The following is a 24041-nucleotide window of genomic DNA, read 5'->3' as shown; positions in this document are numbered from 1 at the left end:
GAAAGCGAGTTGTTTGCTTGCACTTGTGTTTTTCGTGGGGCCTGGACGGATTCAAATGCACTCTACGCACTTGCAACGGCTGGCAACATTAGATCTTGGCCAATGATTAATGGAGCAGAGCAGCGGGCAGCTCCGCATGTCGAAAGCCCCCGTAATCGGTGCAGCTGTCCTGTCCCAGCAACCCATTACATTTGACACCGGAGCACTTAATGAAGCTCCTAACGACGCAGATGAGTGCGCCGCTTATGCAACCACTAATCGATAAGCTCTCGCACATTCACGCTGTCCGTCTGTCCGTCTGTCCGCCTGTCTTGCTGTCCGGCTCTCCGCACTGGCCACATTTTGTCACTGTGGGCCGTCATCGTTCATTTAAGCAGGCTCACTAATACCCGACGCACCGCAGCCAGGTGAAAGTGAAAGGTGAGCGGTGCGAGGCTGCAAGATGTTTGAAAACTTAAGTCCGCGGAGGAGACCGACCAGGAAGGCCAGCTGCGGCCAGCCGCATTCCTGCCCTTTGGAGCCTTGAGCCTTGACTGCAAGCTGCACTCTCGGCCCCAAGGTCGTTGAATCCGGCATCTGCCAAATCCAGTTTATTCAGTTACCTGCCCGCAAAGGAGACAATGAAAGAGCCCCAGAGCCAAGCTGTGGCGAGGGGAACTCTGATCTTACTTTCATTCTGGCCCCGGCCGCCGAAGTTCCATTAATAAGCGTGTTCCAACGTAGCAATTTATGGCCCATGCCTCAAGATTTTTTTCCCGAATTATGAGTCCCACTTCCAGTTACGAAACGATGAAATTATTATAAAGTGGCCTTTCTAAACGGCTTAAAAGCCCCATAACCTTGAGCTCCTTCGGCCCCAAGAAGAACAAGCTCCGTTTCGAGCCTCCAAGATCCGTCAATCTCCAATGACAACATCGCCGTGGTATAATGCGGCGTACGAGTGGAATCTGAGGAATATATTAGTTTCTTTCAAACCAATATATCCTAAGCCAGCCACATCAATCACGAATACGTGTTTTCGAGTCTGAATCCATGTCACCACGGCCGCATTATGCATTTTACAGACACTCTGAGATCGTGGCTGAACAAGCAGGTGAACCAGTCAGACACGCCGGCGTCTGTCCGCGGCAGACGATCCATTGCTTTGACACCTTTTTGGCCTCCCGAGTCGCTGATTCGACGAATTCAATTATAAATTCGGATTCAGATTCGCGGAGGAGGGTTTCGCGAGAAACAAAACACAGCCAGACGACTGCCTTCAAATTAGGAGATTATGGCTGTAAGCATTTAGTGCAAATGCTAGTGATGCTGGTCTACATCACACGTAACACTGGCACCCGAGCCTTTTGTTGTTGGGTAATCCGAGCTCTCGGACTGGACAGTATGTGGAGCAGAAAGACCGCATAGAATGTCCGGTGATGAACCACAGCCTGTCTAATCAATTACTTTGAGACGCAGGTGCCGCTCCGCTGAATGCAACCTGCCGTAAATGTGAAATACGCATAAAATAATCATAAAATGAAAAGTCTTTACGCAATCCACACACACACTCGCCTTAGGCATTGTTGCGGTGAAAGATGGAGAGCTATCCGACCGTGGCAGGGGCACGGGCAGTGGCTACCGCTGGAGCTGGAGCTCGAGCTGGAGCTGGGGCAGGTGTGAGAGTGTTAAGTGGAGCAGCGGCCGAGAAATTCCACTACAATGCGGGCATAGGGGGGACTCTGCGCCTCTATTCACATCGGTTATGGATGGTCTCGGGGTGAGGCAATGCCTTAATAGATTGCTCATTGCGCAGCGAAAATAATTTGCAGCCACAATAATCTGGTAACATGTGCATTTCAAGGTGAGTAGCACCATTAAGTGCTGGCTCAGAGCTTGCAGGGCGAACGTTAAATACTGGGGGAAGTCGGAGCTGTTTGCTCTTTGGTGGTCTGTCAGTCTATTGGGGCCCACTGACAGCATATTTCAGCTCCCAGTTTAACGCAAATTAACTGGAGCCTTTCGAAATCGAGGGATTACCGCGGCGGTGTGCAAATTTATTTGAGCTTGCCTCAGCCGGAGAGGCAGGCAGCCAGCCAGCCAGCCCACCGGAGTACTGCTGGCTGCAAAAGCGAAAGTGCACCACGAGTGCTGGCAACTGCATGCAAAGCAGAGCTGGTTGCAACATGCCGAAGCTCGAACACGCTCGTGTAAAGCGTTCAGATTACACTCACAGCCCTAGCCGGGTAATTTAATGACGATCTTCCGCGTGCGCCGACACTTTCGCACGGCAAGCATTGACACCGCCTGCGGTAATACCAGCAATTGCCTAAGCCCGAGGGCGGCGGAGCCAGAGGTTCAGAGACTCAGAGGCTGGGACTCTGATGAGGCGAAGAAGAGGCGTGGTCGGCATGTGGGTAATGACTGAATTGGCAATGACACTTTGGATTCCAAATACGGTGGGGGTAGCCATTAGTTATGGAAATTGGGGCATGGGAGTGAAATAAGACTTGAGCAGGAAATTATTGGAACAAGATAGGTGTTCTAGAAGCCTTCTTTTCCTATCTATAGACTTTAGACTAGACTGGTTAAGGGAGTGTCTAGTCTTAGCCTATTCTAACACTTTCTCGTAGGCCATAGGGCACTTCCCCACCTCCATTTCCTCTGCCAGAGGCCCTTCCATCATCACAACCAGCGGCCTCCTAATGTTTTCACATTTTCACCCTAAAGTTTCCAGCCATAACACATGAAAACATGCATTTTGCGGTGAAACACAACAATGGTTAACGCAGCCTGGCGTGGTGGCGACCTTTCTTCAGCTTTTAAATTAGAGAAATGACATCCAAATTTTGTTATAGTTGAACGAAATGGAAAGTATTGTAGCTGTTACCTTTCCAGCAGTCCGTCAGCTGTCGGCCGCTTGTTTTTGATGGCTTTCTTTTGCATTTTATTTATTTTATAATGCTTTGTTGTACACGCATTTGTTTCTGTTTTATTGTGTCATCAGCGGCACTGACAAGGCCCGTGTCTGTCCGTTTATTTCACTTTCTTGCCATATCACGACTCCGGTGATAAGTTTCTGGGGCAATTGCCTCTCCGAGTGGCCACTTGATCCGTAGTTCATTTAATTCACACGCTCTGGCTCTGGGGGGAGCCGTGACGACAACTATTTCATTGGGATGTTACGTCTCGTTGGGGAAACAATCAATTAGGAGGTCTGTCGCTTTCACAGTGGAAATGTAAATATTACGGCGGTGGACCCGATCTGTCATTAAACCGTCGAAAGGTAATAGCACGAGTGATAGAGCTAATCGCTTCAGATAAAGCAATTAACACACGAGTTATTAGCGAATTATTCAGCGACCGCAGACCTGAAAGTGAAAGCGAATTAGGCAACAGCCCAGACTCGGAACTGGCCAAGTTCATGTACTAAATATTAAGTATGTGCACGTAGTGTCATTATTTCTTTACGAAGGGTGGGTGGCTTTCCCTTTCACTTTCAATTAAGTCCAAACAGACTGGTAGGAGGTTCTGGGCATTGCTGCCCAACTGGCCCCACTCCATCATGGTCCAGATCAGGAGTCATAACTGATTATGACTCTATTTTTTGGCAATGGCTTGCCTATTTAAATATAGACAAACAATTAAGCAAACTGTTTGCGGATTATTAACAGTTATTATAACCGCAATTTGCTCGGTTACACCGACACACTCACTTGGCCGAAAAATTATTCAACCAATATTCGAGCCATTCAGCTCAACAGTCTGTTGTCTGTTGTGTGCAATTAATATCGGTGCCATAAGCTGCTTGGCTGCTAGCTGCTAGCTGCTGGCTGAGACTGAGGCTGCTGGCTGATTGGCATAACTTACATAACTCCATTACCATTACCCAGCAGTTCGAGCAGTCGAGTGGACAGCCAATCCGGGCCGACTGACCTGACATCGTTTGTTGTGATATTTGTTATGCTTGTTATGCTCCAACTGCTCGATTATGTTATGGTTTCGCTTCGTAAATAGAGCAGGTGATCGGATCCTCCCGTACCTCATAATTAGCCGGGCCTACTCCTAACACACTGCAACCCAATACAATACCCAGGAATGTCTATAAATAACCAAATCATAGAGACTAGCCGTGTCTCGTGCCAGTTTTTTGTGGCCTCACCTCGGCGAGCTAGACTTCTTCCACGATTATGGAATTGAATTGACATCAGATTTTTTGTTAGCCCGTCTTGTCAGCCAGAAACAAGTTTGGCTTCTCAATTCTTCTGCGAACAAGCTATTTCCATAACAAAGTACCGAATAAGTTTGATGCCTCGGCTCATCTGCCAGGCGGAATGGCCATTATTTTAAAATACAAGGCATTTCGATTGAATCGAAGACGGAGAAACCAAAGCCTCTTTTGGACTCTGTTCTCCCCGACTCTTACTTTCGAGCGAAAGGCCCAGAGTGAGGTAATAGAGCCACTTTTCACTTTTAAGGCTTTTCTTCCAGCTGATCGCAGGCCTGTGAGCAAATACGAGGCTGGAACATAAAATTTCGAGTAATTAGACAAGACGGAGTTCGTTGACTTGGCCACTTCCCGTTGCCTGGGCTTGTGGCGGAAAACAGTTTCCACTTGGAGTGCTTTTTCCTCCTCATCCTCCTGGGAGGTCTCCCCTCTTCAGAGACAGAACCCTTCCTGCTATCCGAGATGAATCAGCTCTTTTCGGCCCTTTCCCAGAGCTCTCCCCAATGACTTAGACTAAGACTTAGGCTTAGACTTAGACTCACCTGCTTTGAATAGCAACAGACATAATCCCAGCAGCCACAGAATGCTTAGCCGACCTGTTGAGTGCCCCATGTTGCAGGTATTGCGCGTCGTCGTAACTGTAACTGTAAATTTTCTTGATGTGGTTGGTGCAGTTGCGTTTTTTGAGGTTGGTTCACAGAATTTAAAATACCACCGGATCGGGGGCAGCACCGCCACCACCACCACTACCACTACCTCCGCCAGTAGCTCCGCCACAGAGCGCCGTGGCAACAACAGTTGCCGCCGCTGAGAAAAGCTCCGCTGTTGCCCGGTGCGGTGCATACAATTGCTAAATAACTAAGAAGGCTGTGTCGCAATCTTTCAATTTAGATTTTTTCTTTTTGTTTTTGGTTCGAGCCTTGTGTTACAATTTTCTTGGCTGTGGGCTTGCAGTTTTGTTTGGACGTGTTTGTATTGTTGCAAGTTGATGCCGTAGCCGTAGCCGTAGCCGTTGCAGTTTCAGTTGCAGTTGCAGTCGCAGCTCAGTCTTGCCCCTATTATTTGAGCTTTCGTTTGTGGCTTTTAGTTCACACACACGTTCACGTTCACAGATTACAACACTTTTGTTTTTATCTTGGACTTTTCGGTTTTTTTATTTGTTTTTTCAGTTTTTCAGTTTTTCCTGAAGAGTTTTTCAGTTTTTTTAGCAGCCTGATGCCTGCACTGCCGCTGCAATGACCGCTGGCTGTTGCCAAGGAGAGGTAAAGATGCGAGAGTATCTCGCAGATAAACGGCTGATTTAGATTTCCCACTCGGCATTCGCGGGCACTACCATTTCGGAAAACTGTGTCTGGGCGGCGAAGAAATTGCAAAGCAAAATAAAACAAAACTGCGAGCTGTTTTGTTTTCTTTTCTTTTTATTTTGTTTGTTGTTTGTTGATGCTTGTAGTATATTTAGCGAAAAACTTTCTTTTCGACGCAGAGCGAGTCGGCCGACACACACGAACGAACCACAAAATGCAGTTGAGCCTGCTTTCTATGCACGTTTTCTTGGCCGAGCGCCGAGTGCAATATTCGCAGCTAAATTTTGATCTAAATTCGAATTGCAATCTGAAATTTTGAATGAATCGAAAATGGTCGAGGGGCCGTTCTCGCGGCGGTCTAATCCAGCTGGGGTTCGATTTTCAAAACTCCGAAATGTAACCCTCGGATCGGAGGCGCCTCGGAGTCGTCGTCTTACCGTGCGCTTAAGCGTGCCACACGTCCTATTCGAATCAACTGCACAACGCGACTGTGCCGAGCAAGTGTCTCGAGGCACTCGGCAAGCCAGCGGTCTGGCCAAGTTGGGCTTCAGCCAAGTGGCTGTTAACCTGGCTCTGTTAACTTGGCTAGCAGAGCCGAGCTCTTGGCCGATCTCTTAAGCTTTTGAAAGTAAGAGTATGGCTTGTGCCATTGTTGGCGGAGCTCCATTCCGCAGATCGTTCTGAACACCCAGTGGCTTGTCTAATTATCTTGCACCGCTTGCTGCGCTCTCTGACTGAAAGCGAGCACCTGGCTGGAATAGTTGCGGCCCACGGTGGCCAGACACCCATTGCAAACCAGATACTGGGGCTCTACAGGGCGATTTCTTGGTTGATTTCTTGAATCCCAACTGAAACCTGCACCACACACAAAAAAATATAAAAATAATTTAAACAAGAGTTAATGAATTACTAACTTAGAAGGCCCTAGCATATTAGATCCAACCGTAAAGGGCTCTATTACCTATACTTCAGATTACAGTAGACTTTTTTTCAAGTGTAGTAACCTGGACCTGGTCTAGGCCCCTTGCCACCTCAAAAGCCACATCTAGAGCAACTATTTGCCAGCATTTTCTATGGGAGTTGTGAAATATTGTTACAATTTAGACACCTAAATGGGTAAACTTTTTAGCCAGCTTCAGCTTCTGGGGGGATCAGCCCATCTTAGCAAAGAGAGCTGGACTTGGGCCAATCGAGCCCATTTCCAGCCCAGGCTCGAGTGCCCTTGGTGGATTCGATTGGCTCTAGACCACATAGCTTAACGCCAGCTTTTGTGGCCAATGCAGGCAATTTTGAGCCGGAGCCGGAGAATTGAAAGTGAAACCGCTGACGGTGGAAACATGGCAACGGACTGGCCAAGAACTGGGTCAAAGCAGCCAAGCAGAGCCGCCAAGTCAGAGCCAAAACCAGAGCCAAGTCGGTAAAAGGCGCTCCATTGGTGAACGGCCGAGCCGAGTGGGCCAGAGGCATTTATATAATTCTGATTTAATTTATTTATTGCTGGATTGTGTTTCACACGATTTATTCTGCTTACTGGCAGCAGGGGGCGGGGGCCTCTTCCACCGCCTCATATTCGGATTTTTGCTTTGTTTCGGAAGTTGTATAATTTTCACAGTTGAGCCGCCATGAGGTCAGGGAAGGGCCTTCACAATCAGAGACAGCGTGTTCTTTCTGGAAGACTGTACTAATTGAAAGATTTGGTTACAAGCCCTCACTTATTAGGATGTTTGGCTTTTCTGATTAATGATCGAGAACCTACGAGACTTGGCATTGAAACGCCACTCTGGCGTGGCCCATGCGGCGTATGCGCAATATTAATAACGATCGGTGCCCATTTCAACAGCCCAGGTACAAGTCACTGGGCTGGCCCGCCAAGTTGTCGTAGTTTGGCAGGTAGTTATTAGGTTTAATGGACAATTTCACAAACGAATTATTATAATGCTGGCTAATGTCTTAATTACAAAAGGTGAACCAGCACTCGGACAGCCGAAATCTTTACGGGCGCTTACAAATGTCCTACAATTAGTCGTTTCTGTCCCGACTTGGTCGAGTTGGCCGAGTTGCTTTTGCAATTCGCCACTCACTTTATAAATAGGCGGTGCGAATTTATCAACGTGTATCGGCGTAATAATCCCGTTTCCGTTTCCAACTATGGCGGGCTCTATTGATGGCTCGACGGTGTCATATGGCATCCGTCAGGGGGTGGCGATTGTGGAGCTCCGGCCGACACCTTGGGCCGCAAATTGATTCGGTATGTGAGCAGGTCGGACCGTTAAATGTCCGCTAAATTGGGCGGCCTTGAAAACTTCCCTATTACTTCTGGCCATAAAGAGCTTAAGGCCCGTAAGCCTACCCACTCCGAGTGCTCCATTGTGCTCTATTAATAAATGGGAGTGCTGCACTTCAGAAAAATTGGAAATAATGGTTCCGTTAATTGAAAAAATCATTGTGGAACAGTCGGGTAAAAGCTTAATTAAAGTCTGTATTTGTGAGCGGCAATGCGTAATGCTTTGAACCAAGAAAGACACTCGGTCTTAGTGACAAATCACAGCCATGACTCAACTGTTTGTGCAGACTCATAAAATCGGATGACAATACAAGGTCCTGCAGAGACACAACACACAAAGAGGTGTTGATCATCGCTACTTAGAATGAACCTGACTTACCTTCGGAGCTGAAGACTCCGCGGATCGCGAATAGCGGATTACCACCTGATCGTCATTCAGTTTGGTGCCCGATTTGATGGCGGGCTTTGGCAGTGACTCGGGTGCTTGGCACATGCTAGAGTACGTTAATTGACTTGCCCTTGTCAATACAATTCAACTTTGGGGAGCTACTTGTGTTCCAATTTATTGCAGCCGCGTTAGCCCGCCAGTGGCCAGTGATACGCAAAATCGAATCAAAATCCGCTCGAATGCCATGAAATTCCTTCACATAACTCGTACAAGCATGTACTTTGGCTTTTGTCGAGCATTTTGAAAGTAATTTTCGGTTAAATGACTCGACTTTGGGCACGCATGTTGCTTGCCTTTCTAATGAAAATTAAATTAATGAAATCTGTTTTTTTGTGACTTCAGTAACTACAACTACTACCAACAGGCATAACCACAGACCGTCGAAACAGGCCATTTATTAAGCTCTTGAGTCACGGAAGTAAAAGCCACTCAGAACTTATGGGATAGACTTTTAGATCACAGCCTGAAAACTGCCTAAAATTGTCAAGTCGCAGGCCGAAAACAAAGTTCTGATTTTGTGCATCAGACTCTGCCCCTCGACTAGTGCAGCGCTGGAACAAAGGCAGCTGAAAGTAACTCGCTGACCTTCCCGTTCTCCACAGCGTGGCGTGACGGTGTCGACAGAAGGGGGCACTGCAACTCACAGCCCGAGCGAATGGATAATACAGATCGAGTGGCCAGTGGAAACGGTCTAGAACAAGCGCCAAACTGCTATTAGCCGGACCCGGCCACGCCTTATTTCGCAGCCATGAGCCAGCCGATCGATGGTAGTTTTCGTGAGAGCTTTGTTTTCGACATGATCGACTTTTAATTTTCTGCCAGACTGGCAGACTGGCAGAGGTGATCAAATAAATTAAACAAATGGTTCTGCACTTTCAAAAATCTAAATAATTGATCAAAAACAAAGGCTTGAAGCCAATCAGTCTTCAAGGGGAGAAATAAAATGTTAATTTTCCAATGGTTCTAAGTTCCAATTAGCTGCCAGTCCCAGGGCTTAGTATGAGATATATAACTATATAGATTATCAACCCGTTTTGCATGTGGTCTCCTAGATATTATAGTTTTTGTTGCCGGGCAGCTGGTCCAATTTCTACAGTATCTTTACAGTATTACGTCGATCTAGTAATGCCATTTTTCATAATCTTTCCTGCTCTTTAGTATGCCCACCCTGTTGGGTATAGCTTTGGCGAGATTGTCACACTTTTTGCCACTTGGAGTTGAGAAACAACTGCATAGCAGCACCGTAGGTTGAATAAACCGGATCTGAACGACAAACTGTAGCAGTACTCGACTCCACCTCTCGGCCACTTCAATTTCAGCAAAAGTGTATCGCTTCAAGGCCGTCTTACCCGTTGTAGCGGGTACCGCCAACCTGGAACTAGCTGTTTCTGCCGTTCTACCGACTGGAGCCTCCACCCAGTCAGGATCCAGTTCCGCCAGGGCCCGGCATGCGGAAGAGACTTCGTTTCTGGTTCTGCCAGCCACTTCCTCGAAATCTTGCCGCCGGCAAGGGCAAGTAGCCTTCCGCTCCAGACCCGCTCCAGTCTTCTGGCAAGCAGCAAGTTCAAGTGCGTGATCCGGCCCCAAGTTCAGCCCTAATTGGGGGCCAAATAGGAAAGTCATCCCGGAGCAGGGCTTTGTCTGCCTCCGATTTGACTTGCTTTCGAAATGCATACAATGCGAGGCTGCCTCGGCTGTCATTGGATTACAAAATTGAAAGACGGCGAACCTAATGCATTAGCCAGGCAATCGTTTTGGCCATCCCACAACGCTGGAATTCTGGCCAAGTAAGTGACACAACTCGTACTTTCATTCCGTCCCGCCCGTCCGGGTTGGGTCACTTCATCTCTGTACCTTCAGCTCCAACTTCGGCTGTAACTGTAACTGTAACAAATTGTAGGTAAATCAAATTGGTGGAGCACTCCGCGGCTGCGCTCTGTGTGAGGTAATACCAATTGCTTTGATTTAACCGGGAGCAGTTTGTGAGGTCGCGGTGTCATAAAGTCCATTGCTCTCCTTTCCCTCGCTGTACTTCGTAATCGTAATCAGTGACCTGGAGACTGTTGGGGTATGTGGGTTACTGGGGAACCTATTTGGCAGAACACGGGCTGCGCGGCCCAATTAATTTGGATATCACTGCGCATTCCATGTAATCCCCCACTTGTGCTGCAGACAATGTTCGCCTTTCTCATTCATGAGTGTCCAAATTTATTTACATAATATTCGCCAGTGCTCTGCCCCGCCAAACTGGCTAAGACCAGGGCCACCCCCCAACGCGCTGGTCTACTTTTGAGCCAAATTCGTGAAAACGGCGACAACGGGCGCGAAAGGCTGTGCACGATCCCGGCCAAATTCGCGAGGGCAAGATCTGGCTAGCAGCCTGTGGACCAGGTCGATAGGCTGACGGGGCAAGAGGGTCGTGTATTTTGGGCGAAAAACCATAAATAAAAGATATATTACATATATATTTTACTTTTATTTCTTATAAAAAAAGTAAGTACAGTAAAATTATAGTTATAACTTATAAGACTAACTTAATTAAAAACAAAGTTTAGTTAGAACATTGATTTTATTTCCAGAAGAACTACTACACTAAACTATAAGTTTGTGTTATTATTGTCTTTATCCTTGAGAAGAGGCGCAGATCCTGTAACATTTCAATACCATAAGTAAGTGGAATTATTGTATATATAAAATAAATAAAATCGATGGCATCTTCCAATTAAAGAGGGTCAGTGGTATTAACTTTTTAAGGGTTTCTTTATGGAATTTCATTAACATACTTTGATTTTAAAACTGACATTTGCCCGCCAAATCGCAAAGAGCTTGTAACGACCAAAAGAGGTGTGTTCTTTGATGACTGTTTGTCGTAAATGAGGCACATTCCACCCATCCCCTGCCCCACCCAGGCTGGCAGTCTTCGATGCAAAGTGTGCTCCATGTGCCAAATTTCAGATTTTTGATCCTATCAAATGGAGTGCAATTGTTCGGGGTTTGTGATTCAATTGATGATGCATTATGACGGACCAACTTTGACACACCGAGGTGCGGCCTTTGCCCGACCACTTGCATTCTCGACTCCCTTCGTACCGCTGAGTCGGACCCATGTCGGGTCTCGGGGGCCTATGCAAAATATGTTCCACCCAGCACGTCGCACCCAGGCCGACTCGAGCGGTTGTCAGCGGCAACGAGAACGTGGCTTACCTACTCGAAGGCTAAAAGTCAAAATATGAAGGCATTTTGGCCAAAACACAATCAGATATCGGATTTGGCCGCTACTAGAGCTGATTGAATAAAAAATAGTCCCTATCTGAAGAGGAGCCTAAAACTATGCAACACTGAGGTGAAGGTCTTCATGTAAAAATGCGAATGTTTCGATGCATTTCGGCCATGTTGTTGCAATTATCTGTACCGTTGCAAGCTGCCTAGTCGTATGCTGTGGAAAGTTGGCGTTTTGCAAAGTACTTAGCATTCGTTTTTTGGCCAAGTCACATATGCGTGAGTGCTACACATAGAGAGCAAAGAAGGAGGAGGGTGTGGGCAGGCCCTACTCGAAAGCAACACAATAAACACAAACACACACTCCTGAAACTTGCACAAACAATGACTAAAGTGGAGGAAGCACGCATACTAATGTGCGACGCTGCCACCACCCACTCTGACAAAAAAGAAAAAATAAAGAACGCACCCACACTCGTGCAGCGGCTCTGCCCCACCCCGCCCCCTCAAATGACAACACTCCCGTGCATACACACAAGAGGGCGCGTTTTATTTTTGTTTTTCTATGCATATGTAGCCATGTAGCAAGTATACGGTGTTCGGAGGCACATAGTCCTCAGATATAGAGAAGGAGCTGTACTATGATCTCGGAAGGGATTAATTGGGCTAACTACACAGTATGTTCGCCATGTTTCCATCGCGCCCCTCGGCTCCGTTGCATACCTTAGGGCTAAGGAACGCCGAAAAAGACATCAAATCTTTTGCCTACTTATTTGTTTTGGCCGATGGAAAGAGGTAAGGGGCATTTCAAAATGGGTGTCTGATCCCTGAATCGAAAAAGTTATGTATTTCGAGATCTTTTGTGCCAAACAGTCACGCACACCAGCCCAGGGGAAACTAGTTTTCGGCTGCGGGGATAGGGCAGTCGACTAACAAGTACCCATTATTTGCACTCGACAGCTAATAGTGATCTTCAGATAAGGGGGATTAGCTAGAGCTTCTGATTCCGTACAAATCCAAACTCTGTTACATCAATCATAACCTCAAACCCTGCCCAAAATGGAAAAATAGAGCTCGGCAGGCGACATTATTCGCAGATCCGATGTACCCGGCTACATATAGCCACTCGCCGCTCTAAACGGGCAGAAAGAAAAACGCACACACACAGGCGCCGGCATTGAGGCCACACGGACACGGAAAGAGAGGAAAACTGGCTGCCATGATTACACACACACACACAGATGCAGTTGCACTGTGGGAATTTCATCCCTTTCCGTGGTAAAAATTCATAACTCAAAAACAAGGGAAGATTTTTAAGATCTGTTTTAGATTTTATGTTAAATAATTATATATTTAGTATAACAAATAAAACAAACTCTGAGGGTGGCACCTCCCACAACTCTAAATAGAAGAAAATAGTTGATTTGAATTCATATTGTTACAGAATACATTGCTTGTTTAAAAACCTCTTCAAAACATTTCTGAATTCTGTTACATTTTCTGAACAAGTCGGATCTCTAAAGAATCCAAAAGGAAGAACAGTATTTTCTAAATTCGAATTGTGTGTACTGTTCTAATCATAGGCAATCAAGAGTCTCTGCCGATGTTTTAGCTCTTTATAACTACAATGAAAACTTCAATTGCTATAATCTGTGTTACATTATCGGTATGGCTGTTTTGTTGGCCGATGTACTCTAGATGACGACACATCTACTGAAATATCTAAAACACAAAATTGAAGACAGGTGCATTATATATGCGTTGCACTAAAACATGACATTCTTTTCCAATTCTACGAAAATGAAATTTGACCAACAAAATCGGTGAAATTTCCCATAGTACGACGGCAACGAAGCACGCACACCCTCTCAGGCGACGAGCGCATAAAAACAACGTAGGCGGGTCGGCCGAGGGGCGGAGAGGCGTGGCGAGGTCAGGAGAGAGTACAGTAATGTACAAGGCGCGCGTGTGTGCGTGCGAGAGGTTGCACTGGTATGGGTGTGTAATGGCAGCAACAGAAACCAGCAGCGTTTGTTCGCTCATTTATATTTTGAGTGTTCGTCGCGACGCAAGTGAAAAAAAGTTTCTTTCGGTCCGTTTTTAAAACCACGTTAAACGGGTCGATTTGGCGGGGATAAAGCCGCAGAAACCCACTACCGGAAACTGAGATACATCGGAATCGGAGTCCTCAGCCCCCCGGCCAGGAATTCCAGGTGGAAAACACGATTTCTCGCTTTTCTCCAAAAACGTAGCATAACGAGTGCGGACAGCGTTAAAGAAGAAAGCAAAATGTGAGATTGGAGATCGCTCTCTCTCTCTCTTACAGTTTGTTATTATTTGTTTCGCACGCTCTCCCGTTTTATTGTCCGCGCGATCATTTACGAATCAGTGTGGGCAAGAAGTAGTGCGAATTTCCGAACTGCAAGGTAGTCCGGGCCACCCCTCCGGCCTCCTCGTGGAACACACTCCTGTTGCCTGTCCCAGGCAGGATGCTAAGCGCGCAGCTCTGAGCCCGCGGCGATAAGGATAGCGTAAGGATCTACCTGTGCAGCTGGACCCGCGACATGGAGGCCGAGTTCGAGCACCTGTGCCGCATCTGCGCGGCCAACACCAAGAGCAAGACCAACTCCGTGGTGGAGAGCGTCTTCATCTTCAAGACCCAGGGCCTGAAGGACAAGATTTCGCGGCATCTCTACCTGAGCGTAAGTGGCAAGACCCGCGGTATTTTAGTATTCGGGAAAAATACCGAAACTGGTGCGCCAGCCCTGGGGGTCAGTGGCTGGCCGCTCGTTCCCAACATAGAGCTTCTGATTTAACTTCTAACATGCCATTTAGGTGGACGAGGACGACCCCCTGCCCAAGGTGCTCTGCAAAGCCTGCTACCGACAGGTGGAAGCCACTGCCTCCCTCTCCAACATCGCCAAGCACACCCAGGTTGTGTTCCGCGACTTTCTGCTCAGCACGCTGGTAAGACCTTGCACTTCTATGTCCGACCAACACTAAAGCTGCTCCCTCTTGAAGCCCAAGAATGCCCGCGAGGCAGCCGCCGCTCAGCTCACTGCTCCGCCTCCTCCCGCCCAGAAGCCCCGGCCCGGGCCAGCTGCCCGGACGGAAGATAAGCAGCCGGCAGGCGATGAATCCCGTCCGATAGTACTGACCCGGATTCCGAAAAACGTCACGGTAACGAAGACCCAGGCGGATGATCCACCACAGAGCGACCTGATCGACAAAAGCAAGGAAGGCTCCCGGGAGACTGTATCCGTAAACTTTGACAAAGGCGGACCACCGCAGGAGAAAGTGGTGTCAGCACGACGCAGCAGCGTTTTCGTTGATTCGCGCTATGGATCTGCCCCGATGTCCATCGCACAGCGGTCCATGAAGAATCCGCCCTCGCTGGTTCCGCTCCACTCCGAAGTATCGATCACCAGTGCGCCCAAAATCAGTCCGGAGAAGAAGCCCTCGCCGGCGGGCGTGATAAACTTCATTCAGACCCACGGACGCATTACGGGCAAGGTGCCCGTGACCAGCCAGGAGGCCAAGAACCCACAGCCACCGCCAGTTCCTGCACTGGCAAGGGTCAGCAACCCCGCAATGCCCAAGCTGCCTACCAACGTCCTCCAGCAGAAGCGTAGGAATCTTAAAAACGCCGTCAACAACATCAAAGCCATTCAGAGCGGACAGGTCTCGTTGCTGAAGTCGGCACAGGCACGGGGGCCAGTGGAGGAAACAAGGCCGTATGTGACCACCACTCTGGTGCCCAAGCAGACCATGTTCGGGTTTGAGCCTTCGGTGGAGGAAGTGCTGCCAGAGCACATGATATTCGCCGCGCCCAAGAAGAAGAGGGACGACGAGGAAGCGACTCTCCAGACCGGGCCCCCGAAACTGGCGAAAATCATGCCTGTCCCAAACAACCCGACGGCTGCTGTTCACCAAGCTCCATGTTCCTCGAACGCTTCGAGCCCTGTGAAGAGTCTCACAGAGGCCATTTCGCTGGGCAGCGTCATTCGGGACCCGGACTTGCTGAAGCTCATCCTGAAGGCTCTGAAGTGGCCAGTTTCGGCCGGGAACTGCGAGGATCAGATGAACCGATTGAAGAACTCCAAGTTCGCGGTCATCATGTCGGACAGCAACCTCTTACAGGACACAGATCTCACCCAGCTGTTGGGGCCCTACTTGGCTCCCATGCTAGCGCTCGCCCAGCAGCAGGAGAAGCAGTCGCCTCCGCCCCTTGTGGCGGCCTCTTTCTCTGCCTCGAGCAGCTCTGCGCAGGGCCCCAAGGATATACTCAACCTGGCCGATCTGTCGGGAGCCATTCCCTACAAGCTGCCGCCAGAGACCTCGGTTCAGCTGGTGCCATCGAGTCCCACGGAGTTGGAACCCCCTCCACTGCGTCTCACAAAGCTCGTCCAGGCTGGCAAACGTTCTCAGCGCAAGGGGCGCAGCCGGGAAGGCCCCGCTAGAGGTCCCTCTCTCCCGCGAACCTCGGCACCTACTGCGAATGCCGCACATGTCACCAACGAGCTGTTGAACCTGAACTCCACGCTCCTCTCGCAATTCGAATCAAACCCAGCCGACGCTCTCAACGAAGCGCTCCTCTCGATGCTGAAGCAGCAGCAGGAAGCCAAGGAGCAGCGCAGCTCGCGTCGCCGTCGCAGTGCGTCCAACAGCGTCGTGAACCTGGAGGACATTGTGTTGGTGGAGCCACAGCCACCCTTGGACCTGGAGCCAATTGCATCGAATGTCGTACATCCGGAGGCCTCCAATCGTCGACCCCCACCTCTGGCTTCGACCCAACCAACTCCAGTCACCAGACCCATCGTGAAGAGGCGCAAAACTGTGATTCAGTCGCTGAAACCGTCGGATGTCCCAACACCCAATAATGGCGGCGCGCCGATGGCTAAGAGCGCGTCAAAAGTAGTACACCCCACGGTGGCCAAGACTCCGGAAAAGGACACCGCCGAGGTGGAGCCGACCAGCGAGGAGCAGCCAGTCGTTGAACCGTCCCAGGCACCGTCAAGCACCGTTCCGGAAGCCACCAATGCCGATCATGATGCTGCAGAGGAACAGCTCGAAGTTGCAGCGGAGGATGCCTCAGATAATGCGGATACGGAAAGTTCCAACAGGGGCGGACCTGGCAATCGGAAGTCGGAGGTAAAGGCGGTGCTCGGCCAGAAGCTTCTGGAGGCGATTGGCCTGCCGCAGCTAGGAAAGGATGTGGCGCCTGAGAGCTCGCGCGACAGCCTGCGCAGTGCCCTGAAGCGCTCCCTGAAGCAGGCTCAGGAGCAGCAGCAGCAGATGAAGCGCACCAAGCACGAGGAGCCGGTGAAGCAACCGGCCGATTCCACCACCAAGCCAAGTGCCGCGGAGTCGGCGGATGAGCGGAAGAAGGCGATTGCCGAACGGGAGCTGGCGCTGCTGAAGCGGAAAGTGGCGGAAGATCCCAAAGAGGCCCCGAAAGAGTAAGTTGGAAATCCCTAATGGAGTGAGTTTCGATCCTTTATCATTTTTCTGAACCTTCCAGTGAGAAGTCAGAGCGAACCGATGTGAGCTCATCCTCGTCGCGGAACCGCCGGAACCGCAAATCAAAGACGGACGAAGCTATGGAGGATTCTGGAGACGAGGAGAAGAAGCCCGAGCGGTGGGACGATGACGACGAGCTGCCGCTGAAGGCGGACGGGGAGAAAGGTCCCGAGGAGCGGAGCAGCAGCAGCAACAGCAACCGGCCCACCCGGGCGAGCAAGACCCAGTCCAAGTATTACAAAGGACCGTCCCTCAAGTCGCAGCACTCCATGGGAACGCGGTCGACCCGGCAGCGCTGAGAGCCCTCGGATATCATTTCTCATATGAAATATGTGAAACTATTTTTGGACAATTAGCCATTTAGCGCATAAGGATTTTCAAACAAGTTTGTGTACAATGTACACGCGAATCTAGAGCCTAAGTATCTAAGATTAAGGAGCGAAGTTGGAAGCTGTGTTGACGGAAAATAGTTCAACTGTTGGAAGAGTCAGACAGCCCTGGGTAACTCTTAGTTACGACCTGGTGGAACTGTACAGAATATATATTTATGTTAAGGAGCAGCCTTGGAGCTATGTACACCTTAAATACGGAAGAATCGCAATTTAGTTTTCTCTTTTCCGGAGGGCGTTGGAGTTCTCCGCCTATTTAACTCACATGTTCACTTGAAGTTTATTATTTAGTTTTATACTTTGAATATAAAAGCACCTTCTATTAGAATAGTATCTATCAGAGAGGAGTATCTATAAGTTTGTAAACTGATCATACACCTTATTGTTCTGTATATGGAGAGAATACACTTTTTAGTTTAAAATGTTGGAACAAATTACACAGAGCTTTACTTTATCGGTTGGATCCGCAGACGGCGGCAATTAGAAGTCTACTGTCATACAATAAACATATCCACGATAATATCGTCGAATGCGTCCACCACACGGCGGTGGTCTGAGTCAGTTCATGTGCCAACAACACATCAGTTGAAAAAGTTTCGCGACAGACGGTGGTTGTTCTATCCGGGCAAGGCCAATTATTAATAGACCTGACCCGTCCCAGTGTCGGATCTTTCGTTTAATAATATTTGATATCTTGTTTACTCCCGGAGTTGGTTCTGTATCTAAATATTTATCTGGAAAGTGCTACCGTGTTGTCTAGAAAGCGAATGAGAAGTGCTGCGAAAGCTACTGAAGATCAGGATGAGTTGCTGTTGTCCCAAGAGAAGGCGGAGAGGAGATCATGAAGACTACGAGCGCTTTGGAGATGAGCCAGTAAGTATCCCATGTCCAAACCCCGCTATCATTATCAGTGTTTATTATATAGGGTTCTAGTAGATATGAAGGTGAGCTGGCGAGGTCTGCGATATGAAGACAGAATAGACACACCTGCGGGGGAGACAATAGTGCCAGGGGAGCTTTTGGCTTTCTCTCCCAGAAATAGTTTACAAATTCCTAACTTTGAGTGGGCTATGTCTAAAATCAAAACAATACTAGTCCAGCTCCCACGCATATCGCCTCCATGTGGGGTAGATATGTGATAGTACATATATCGAACGTACAGCCGTGTGCGTAAACATAGAACGTTATCAGAGCCGCAAGAGCTCGACAAATTCCATGTCGATATTGGCTTTTAGTCTTCTGGCTAGTGGTGATGGGCGATAGGTGATAGGTGACCTCCTCCGCCACGCAGAAAAACAGAACTCGAATCAGGAGCACCCCAAGTACGATAGCGGAACATCTCGTTCATCAAGTACGCGCCGAGAGAGGAGTGAGAGTGGCGAGAGAAAGGCACTGGTGGCATCGCTACTGCTGCTGAGAGGAGAGCGTCGGCCGTCCGCATCTGCATCGTGACGGGCGAGAACCCGTTCGATTCGCGTTAGTACTTATGACGGCGATAATTCTGCTGGCGTGCCACTCAGTACGCGAACTCCTAGATCTGTCGGATGCACTGTGGCACAACGCGTTTGACATAGACCGGAGCCTAACTTACTACCGCAACAAGCGACGCCTGCAGCTGTTCCAGTTTCATTGCCGGGAGCTCTGGTTGCGTCAGGCCATGATCCGGGAGGCGGACCTGATTGATTTCGGCGACGAGGCCGACGCGGAGAGCAGCTTCTACGGCAGCCAGGCGCGGACGGTGCACCAGAGGTTCCACGAGGCGGAGCGCCAGCAACTGGAGCCGCTGGCGGACGCCTTCGAGGACATCGAAGTCATCGACGGGAAGCAGTTTGATGTACGTAATCGCCGAAAGGCAGACCCTGTCCCCACATCCAGGCGTGTGTTTTTCCAATTAGAGGCGAGATTAGGCTCTTCTCTCTTACTGCGCATTTACCCCGTCGTTTATCGCTCTCTCCCCGTGCTTCCACCGCTTCGCATCGTTGGAGCTCACGGGGGGAAAAGCTCTGCCCAGCTGTTGGGCACAGTGGCGTCCCGACCAGAAGTCCCGCTGCAATAGCAGCAATTATGCCCCGAAAACAAGTGTTTGTCGAAAGTGTCTAGCGATAAGCTGGCCTTTGGAAGCCGCTTGAGAGGCTTACTCACTAAAAATGATTTCATGTCACCTCCGCCCCCAGAGGGCAGTGCCCCAACACAGCCCCAGTGTGTCGGGAGCTTTTCAGTATTGCGTTCTCTTCGGGCGAGTCATTCGCGAAACGCGAGACAATCGAACAAATAATAACAACGGTCAGTGGTTGCCAGCTCGGGAGCCTCCCGACACAATTCGCGAAATAATATTTATATTTTATTATTGGCCTGTAGAAACAGCCACCATCCAGCCCCAGCAGCCAACTGCCAGCAGCTAGTCAATAAAACCACACAGTTGTGCCTCGTAAAGTCGCGCAGTTTTAGGGGTGAACGTGAATTTTAATGTTCCTAGTGCCGAGAGCTATGAGACTGCGGTGAACAAGGACAATGTTGAATCATCTTCTTCCGTCACAATAAGATAGATTGCTCGCTGAATCAGAGGTGCATCCCGCAATGCCCTCCACTTGAACTCACACAGTCCTCCATTTGAACTGGAACAGAGAGAGTTCCGCACCCCAGCCCCTACTCCAAGGACCAGCCATGTGTCTCAGGGCTTTCTGCAGGAAGTTGTTCTGCTGCTGCCACCAGGCGAAGAAGGGCGGCTTGAATGAGGTAAGCACTCCGCCGAGAAGGATACAGGGTAGAAATATTTGAGCTAATGAGTTGGCAATCAATTGGGAATTTCAATAATTTGGAGGCTCTCCAGTCGACTTAAATGGCACACTCGTACGTGACGCGACTTTAAGTCTGAATTAAAGTCTAGTTGGCTTTTCGGAACAACAATATACAATCGAAACAGCCACTATTACATTTAAATCCATACTGATTAGGCCTGGGACAAATGTTATCTCTCTTCGACTCCAGCACTGAGTGGGCGAATCACCAGGCCTGGATTGTAAAGGCTTCCAATTCCACATTCTCACTTCGTTATCACTTTTGAATTGCAGGCCACGTTCTACGAGTATACCGATGTACTGCCAAAGTACCGAAACGATCAGCTGGGCAAGTTGCGCGAAGGAGTCAGTTTCACCATCACCGGCAGGCTGGCCCTGACCTGCGAGAGGTAGGTGATTCTCATCCATTTCTCCTACACAATGCTAATCCCACTTGCCTTGCAGATTCTCCATCAACTTGGCCCACAACAACGAAAAGAAGGATGTGGCGCTGCACATAAATCCGCGCCTGCCCCAGAACTACATCGTCCGGAACACAAAGGTCCAGGATATATGGGGCCGGGAGGAGGTCGCCTCGGCCCTGCCGTTCGTCCTGCACCGCGGAGACAACTTCTCCATCCAGGTGCTCGTCACAGACGCCTGCTACATGATTTCCGTGAACGGCCAGCACTTTGCCGAGTACGCACACCGCATTCCCTACCAAGATGTCCGAGTTCTGGAGGTCAAGGGCGACGTGGACAACGTGGAGATGCAGCAGTCGCTGGTGCTCAGCTACCCGCAGCGCACCCCCGCCTCAGAGGCGAAGAACATTGAGCTCCGCCTGAACGAGGGAGTCGACGAAATAGACGCCAGCGTCGAGGAGGCAGTCAACATCCCGCAGGAGTGGTGTCTCATCAGCGCGCCCTCCAAGCACCTTTCGGATGAGGGCTCCCCAAAGAGCAGCCACAGTGCCGGTGACCTCGGCCTGACCCTGCCCTACTACGGCGCCCTGCCCCCGAACTCGCTGTGCGAGGGACGGTGCCTGAAGATCGAGGGACGCGTGCGCCTGCTCCCCCACTCGTTCTACATCAACCTGCAGGAGGGCCAGGACATCTGGCCGCATCCGGTCATAGCATTCCACTTGAACCCGCGCTTCTCAAGGTCTGGGGGCGGTGCTATCGGCAAGGCGGTGGTCTGCCGCAATGCCTGGGAGAACGGCCAATGGGGCGAGGAGGAGCGCTCCGAGCTGGACACAAACTTCCGTCCGGGACGCACCTTCAGCCTGGCGATCGTCTGCACAAAGGAGTCCTTCGAGGTGTACGTCAACCGCCAGTACCTGACGGAGTTCAAGTACAAAGTCAGCCCGGAGCGGGTGAACACCATCTACATCCAGGGCGACGTCAAGCTGTGGAATGTGACGGTGGAGCAGAATCCCATGATCAGGGGCAAGAATGTCCGCATCTACCACAACCCCGTCTACTCCGAGGAATACTAAGGGAACATACTGAGGATCTGAACTGTTTTATTTTTTACACCTGTTGTCTTATTAATAAGCGACAATAATAAAGCTATAGCCTTGTTTATATTATTGTTGATGCTAGAATCATATATTTTACTGAATATACATAACACTTCTTGTTTAAATAAAATGCCATGGGAGGGACCTAATAATTTTTAATTTATTTCAAAACTTGGCGCCCTTTTTAAATTGTTAAACAAGGGGTGGTCGCAGTGGAATCGGACAGAGCCCCTAGAGCCTAGGAGATCCAATCTTAAAACGCAATACCCTGGCAGGTTTTCTGTACAAGTAGTTTGAAATTTCAGATTACTGAGTAGATTTTGGTGTGTTTATTGACAAAACTACAAATGAAAACATACAAAGGTCCAAAATAGATAAGCTTACAGTACAATTGTATCGCTTTGACCAAGAGAACCGTGTTCCACAACAGGTGTTTGGAAGTGAAAGCTCTTGAAGCTTACGATCCACTTAGGTTCAGTATTGACTAACAGTAAGTTGTGGATCCAAAAGCAGAGGGATATGGTGTAAATTTGATTTCTCCTAGGGTCTGGACTCTGGATCCCTAGATCACCTTAGTCCTTGGACCTTCTTCTGTTCTCTTTAAAAACAAGACTATCTAGTTACAAGTTCAAGTTTAAGATATGCCTTTACTGTTGTGTCAAGTCAAAATGTGCCCAGTTAAATGCCATATTTTCGTAGTATTTTAATACCTCCTTTTTCCGCCGATCCTTTTTTACAAGAAGACAACCAGTGGAGCGCCAGCAGGACCTCTAATATGCGTAGACGCAGAAGATGGGGGGCCAGGCGATGAGTGTTTATCCAAGGGCGACCTACGTTGTAATGAGGCGCGAGATGGACGCGATCACCAAGTTTTACGAGAAGCGGTCGACGGCCCACCGCCGGAAGCTCTACCGAGTGACCGAGACACCGCAGCCAGGACTCTGCTTCGTCTTCCACGGAATGTGCCTCCCCGGGTGTGAACACTTCCTCATCGACTTCATGACCGAGGCGGGCGCGGAACTCTGCGACAACTGTAACGTGGTGCTCCGGATAGGAGCGCGTCTACCCCAGAACTATCTCACGAGAAACTCCCGCCTGAAGGGATTGTGGGGCCCTATGGAGCGGTCCTCGAATCTCAGCTTCCAACTGACCCGCGGCAAGTCCTTCTGGATGCAGATTCTGATCACCGAGGAGTGCTTCCTCATCTCCGTTAACGGCTATCACTTTGCGCCCTACATACACCGGATGCCCTACAAGTGGCTGGAGGCGGTAGACGTTCGGGGCGACGTCACCGACATTGCCGTAGACTCGTTCTTCGTGTCCGAGTATCCTGTCCGGCTGACGCACTCGTTGCCCGTGGTTATACCGCTTCAGTTCGAACAGAACGTGGCAACTGTAGCACCCGACGTCACCCCCGATCCAAGAGCAGAATGGCGGGTCCTGTCATCGCTGATGATGATGTCCTCGCCGGGGTATGTCTTCCAGCCCAGCTTGGCGCTCCCCTTCTACGGCACCCTTCCCGAGAAGGAGCACCTCACCGAGGGGCGTGCTTTGCGCATCGAGGGGCGCATGCGGCTGATGCCCCAGAGCTTCAGCTTCGCCCTCCAGATCGGCCAGGAGATCTGGCCCCAGCCCACGGTGTCCTTCTACTTCAGCCAGTGCTTCCTACGGGGCAAGCGCGACAAGGTCGGCAATGCCATTGTCACACGGAGCGCCTATGTGAAGGGCGAGTGGGTGAACACCCACGTCTCCCGGCTGAGCACGTCCCTCCGGCCGGGCAGCGCCTTCGTCATCCTCATCGCCTGCCGGAAGCAGTACTACGAGTTGTTCGTCAATAACAAGTCCCTCTTTCAATTCAAGTACCAGATGCGTCCCGATCGCGTCGACATTGTCAACATTCGCGGCGACATCAAGTTGTGGGAGGTCGTCATCGAGACCAGTAATCCTCACAGTAAGCCTCTTGATAGTGTCCTTTTGATCCTTTCACCCACTGCCCGTCCTCTTTGCAGACAACTCGCTCATGGGACGCGCCTTCGCGACGTGGAAGAAAACTAAATTGAATATGTAGCCAGGTCGACTTGCTCGGTGTTACCTCTCTGTGGAGTTCAAAAGGACGACCCAGTCCCAGTCTTGTTTCTTGTACCTCAATCGAAATTGAACAGAAAAGAATGAAATTCGGTCTTTTGTAATTTTATCCGTGTGCTTCTGGAATTATTCTTGTGCCTTGCGAGCCGGGGAGCAACCTGTTGAAAGGCATGTTGTACAAATTTATACATTCGTCCTCTTATTGCCGGTCTATCTGCGAGATCCAACTCCTGCCACTCACTGCGAGCCTAGATTTATGATTTCATCTTGCCCGCCACATACTCTGCAA

At 49.6% G+C, this 24041-nt stretch overlaps 4 protein-coding genes across 15 annotated transcripts in view; 3 read left to right on the top strand and 1 right to left on the bottom strand.

Annotated features, from left to right (window-relative positions):
• Positions 1-6047, bottom strand: part of LOC6497677 (flocculation protein FLO11) — a 35887-nt gene extending 29840 nt beyond the window's left edge. For 4 of the 9 annotated variants that reach the window (XM_014906290.3, XM_032451497.2, XM_032451500.2 and 1 more), the window contains exons 1-2: positions 5949-6047; positions 4750-4851 (exon numbers count right to left, since the gene is read on the bottom strand). In XM_014906290.3, coding sequence (XP_014761776.2) covers positions 4750-4819 — 70 coding nt within the window. In that variant the 5' untranslated portion in view covers positions 4820-4851; positions 5949-6047. The remainder of the gene's footprint in view (positions 1-4749; positions 4852-5948) is intronic. The other 5 variants (XM_032451498.2, XM_014906291.3, XM_032451501.2 and 2 more) reach the window with 4 other exon arrangements.
• Positions 6048-13468: 7421 nt separating this feature from the next.
• Positions 13469-17805, top strand: LOC6497863. The gene is made up of 4 exons (XM_001961556.4): positions 13469-14164; positions 14298-14429; positions 14484-16921; positions 16984-17805. The coding sequence occupies exons 1-4, from the start codon at positions 14027-14029 to the stop codon at positions 17279-17281; spliced, it is 3006 nt and encodes a 1001-aa protein (XP_001961592.1). The 5' UTR covers positions 13469-14026; the 3' UTR covers positions 17282-17805.
• Positions 17806-17961: 156 nt separating this feature from the next.
• On the top strand, positions 17962-21751 carry LOC6497864 (galectin-9). Of its 4 annotated transcripts, none has more exons than XM_014906369.3 (3): positions 17962-18244; positions 20443-20558; positions 20614-21751. In XM_014906369.3, exons 1-3 carry the CDS (start codon positions 18173-18175, stop codon positions 21641-21643), a joined length of 1218 nt encoding a protein of 405 aa, XP_014761855.1. In that variant the 5' UTR covers positions 17962-18172; the 3' UTR covers positions 21644-21751. The 4 variants fall into 4 exon arrangements, with proteins under 4 accessions (XP_014761855.1, XP_001961593.1, XP_014761856.1 ...); XM_001961557.4 differs by lacking the exon at positions 17962-18244 and adding an exon at positions 18622-19205; XM_014906370.3 differs by lacking the exon at positions 17962-18244 and adding an exon at positions 19612-20107.
• A 561-nt stretch (positions 21752-22312) lies between these two features.
• LOC6497865 (galectin-9B) lies at positions 22313-23861 on the top strand. Its single transcript, XM_001961558.4, has 2 exons — positions 22313-23618; positions 23677-23861. The coding sequence occupies exons 1-2, from the start codon at positions 22460-22462 to the stop codon at positions 23733-23735; spliced, it is 1218 nt and encodes a 405-aa protein (XP_001961594.2). The 5' UTR covers positions 22313-22459; the 3' UTR covers positions 23736-23861.
• The last annotated feature ends 180 nt before the right edge of the window (positions 23862-24041 follow it).

Source organism: Drosophila ananassae, chromosome 3R, assembly GCF_017639315.1.
Source record: "Drosophila ananassae strain 14024-0371.13 chromosome 3R, ASM1763931v2, whole genome shotgun sequence".
Lineage (NCBI taxonomy): Eukaryota > Metazoa > Arthropoda > Insecta > Diptera > Drosophilidae > Drosophila > Drosophila ananassae.
This window is presented reverse-complemented; position numbering and strand designations above follow the sequence as displayed.